Below are 2,030 nucleotides of genomic sequence, written 5' to 3' on the forward strand. Positions count from 1 at the left end.
AGGGGTGACACACAGCAGTTTTTTAGTTCGTGTCTTCGCAGCATTTGTGTTTGCAGCCTTCACACGTTCACCACAGAAACTTTTGGAAACCTTTTCAGAGTTGTCGTGTACAACCTTCAACATGTATCCAACAAGACACCAACCAAGGCAAAAAGATTACGCCGCTTCTCCTTCCTGTCGTGGCCGGCCAATTTCCCCAAATGACCTCTTAGCCGTCCAAAGGGCATTACATGACAGTAAGAAGGAAAACTACCATCTCCAGAATAAAATTCAACAGATTGAAGAAGAGAAACTTCAACTGGAGGAGAAGTGTAGACAGATGGAAGCGCAAAATAAGAACCTGGAAGAAAGACAAAAACGCCAGCCCGACATAAATATTATTAATGAGGGTTGGGGAATCAAGTTTGGACAAGCCCGAGAGCAAATTGTCTTCCTAATTAAGGAAAACAAGCAAAAGAGCGTGGAACTAAAGGAGATGTCCAACCAACTTAAAGACAGCAAAGCTACTGTTGAGAAGACAGAATGGGATCTCCAATATATGGACCAAATGAATCGGCTGCTCCAAACAAACTTCGATGAAGCTGTGAAAAAAAATGAAGAAATCCTCCAACAGAAGGAAGAACAGGAGAAAAAGCAAAGAGACATGGAGCACAAACTCAAAGTCACGGAGGAAAAATACAGAATGCTGAAAGAGAAGGTGGATGATACTCTGCGCCAAAATAAAGACCTTCTTCACGAGAAAAAGCAACTAGAAGGGGAAAAAGAAAAACTGGACAAACAATGCTCGCACATGCAGAAAAGGATGGAGCAAATGGCGAGAAACAACTCCGAGCTCACTAAGGGGATATTGTTGGAATACAACAACTTGAAGCGCAAACACACTGAAATGCAGGCGCAAAAGCAAGAACAAGACAACATACATGACGACCTGCAGCGTACGCTCCAAGATATCCACAAAAGAAATGAGGAGCTACAAGACATGTACAAAGAAGTACAACAAAGAAACGCAGACATGCACAAGGACAAGATAATGCAGGAGGAAACATCCAAAGAGCTCAGGGAAAAGCTTGAAGAAAAACAAGCAACGTTGGAAGAGGTGGAGAAAACGTGCAAGAAGCTTGAGAAACAAAACAAAGAAACCATCGATGAGTTGAGAACCCTCATCCTGGAAAAAAAAGCTCTTGTAGAAAACTGCATGAAAAAGAAGAACAAACGCTTCCGCTGGCCCTGGAGGAGGAACTCTACTGCTTCCTCAGCAGGTGTAGCCTCGTCTTGCTCCACCTCTGTTCACCTCCCCAACCAGTCCCGGCAGTTGACTGTCCCCTCCTGAGCCTGGTTCTGCCGGAGGTTTCTGCCCGTTTAAAGGCAGTTTTTCCTCCCCACTGTCGCCTAGTGCGTGCTCAGAGGGGATTGTTGGGGTTTTCTCTCCTCTACCTTGTTTCATTATTTACTTAACTTTTTGTGCTTACTTCATTTTACCTTGTTTCATTATTTACTTAACTTTTTGTGCTTACTTCATTTTACCTTGTTTCATTATTTACTTAACTTTTTGTTCTTACTTCATTTTACCTTGTTTCATTATTTACTTGTTGACGTTTTGTTCTTACTTCATTTTACCTTGTTTCATTATTTACTTGTTGACGTTTTGTTCTTACTTCATTTTACCTTGTTTCATTATTTACTTGTTTAACTTTTTCTTTTTCAACTTATTCATAAAACAATAAACCAATTGAATTTATCCTTTGAGTATTTTTCATCTTTTCATCTATAACTTTTTCAAACATTCATATCTGTCGTTTATCTTCTTCTTGAAACCTCATAAATGGTGAAGGAAAAATCCTGGAACATGGTTTGAAACACTGAAATTGTTTCAGCTGAAACCGGCAAAGTCATACGTGTGTGTGTGTGTGTGTGTGTGTGTGTGTGTGTGTGTGTGTGTGTGTGTGTGTGTGTGTGTGTGTGTGTGTGTGTGTGTGTGTGTTACTCTGTACATGAAACAACTTTGTAGAAAACCATTTTCCTGTCGAAAC

The 2,030-nt window shown here is 40.6% G+C and overlaps 1 protein-coding gene across 1 annotated transcript; it reads left to right on the forward strand.

The window, feature by feature from the left end:
• Positions 1-1,330, forward strand: LOC147313445 (uncharacterized). The gene has a single exon (XM_086264859.1). The coding sequence runs from the start codon at positions 122-124 to the stop codon at positions 1,328-1,330; it is 1,209 nt and encodes a 402-aa protein (XP_086120985.1). The 5' UTR covers positions 1-121.
• The last annotated feature ends 700 nt before the right edge of the window (positions 1,331-2,030 follow it).

Source organism: Aulonocara sp. 'chitande type north' Nkhata Bay, linkage group LG15 (genome assembly GCF_057382095.1).
Source record: "Aulonocara sp. 'chitande type north' Nkhata Bay isolate Kocher_YH1m ecotype deep benthic linkage group LG15, A_spYH_male_GT1.1, whole genome shotgun sequence".
Lineage (NCBI taxonomy): Eukaryota > Metazoa > Chordata > Actinopteri > Cichliformes > Cichlidae > Aulonocara > Aulonocara sp. 'chitande type north' Nkhata Bay.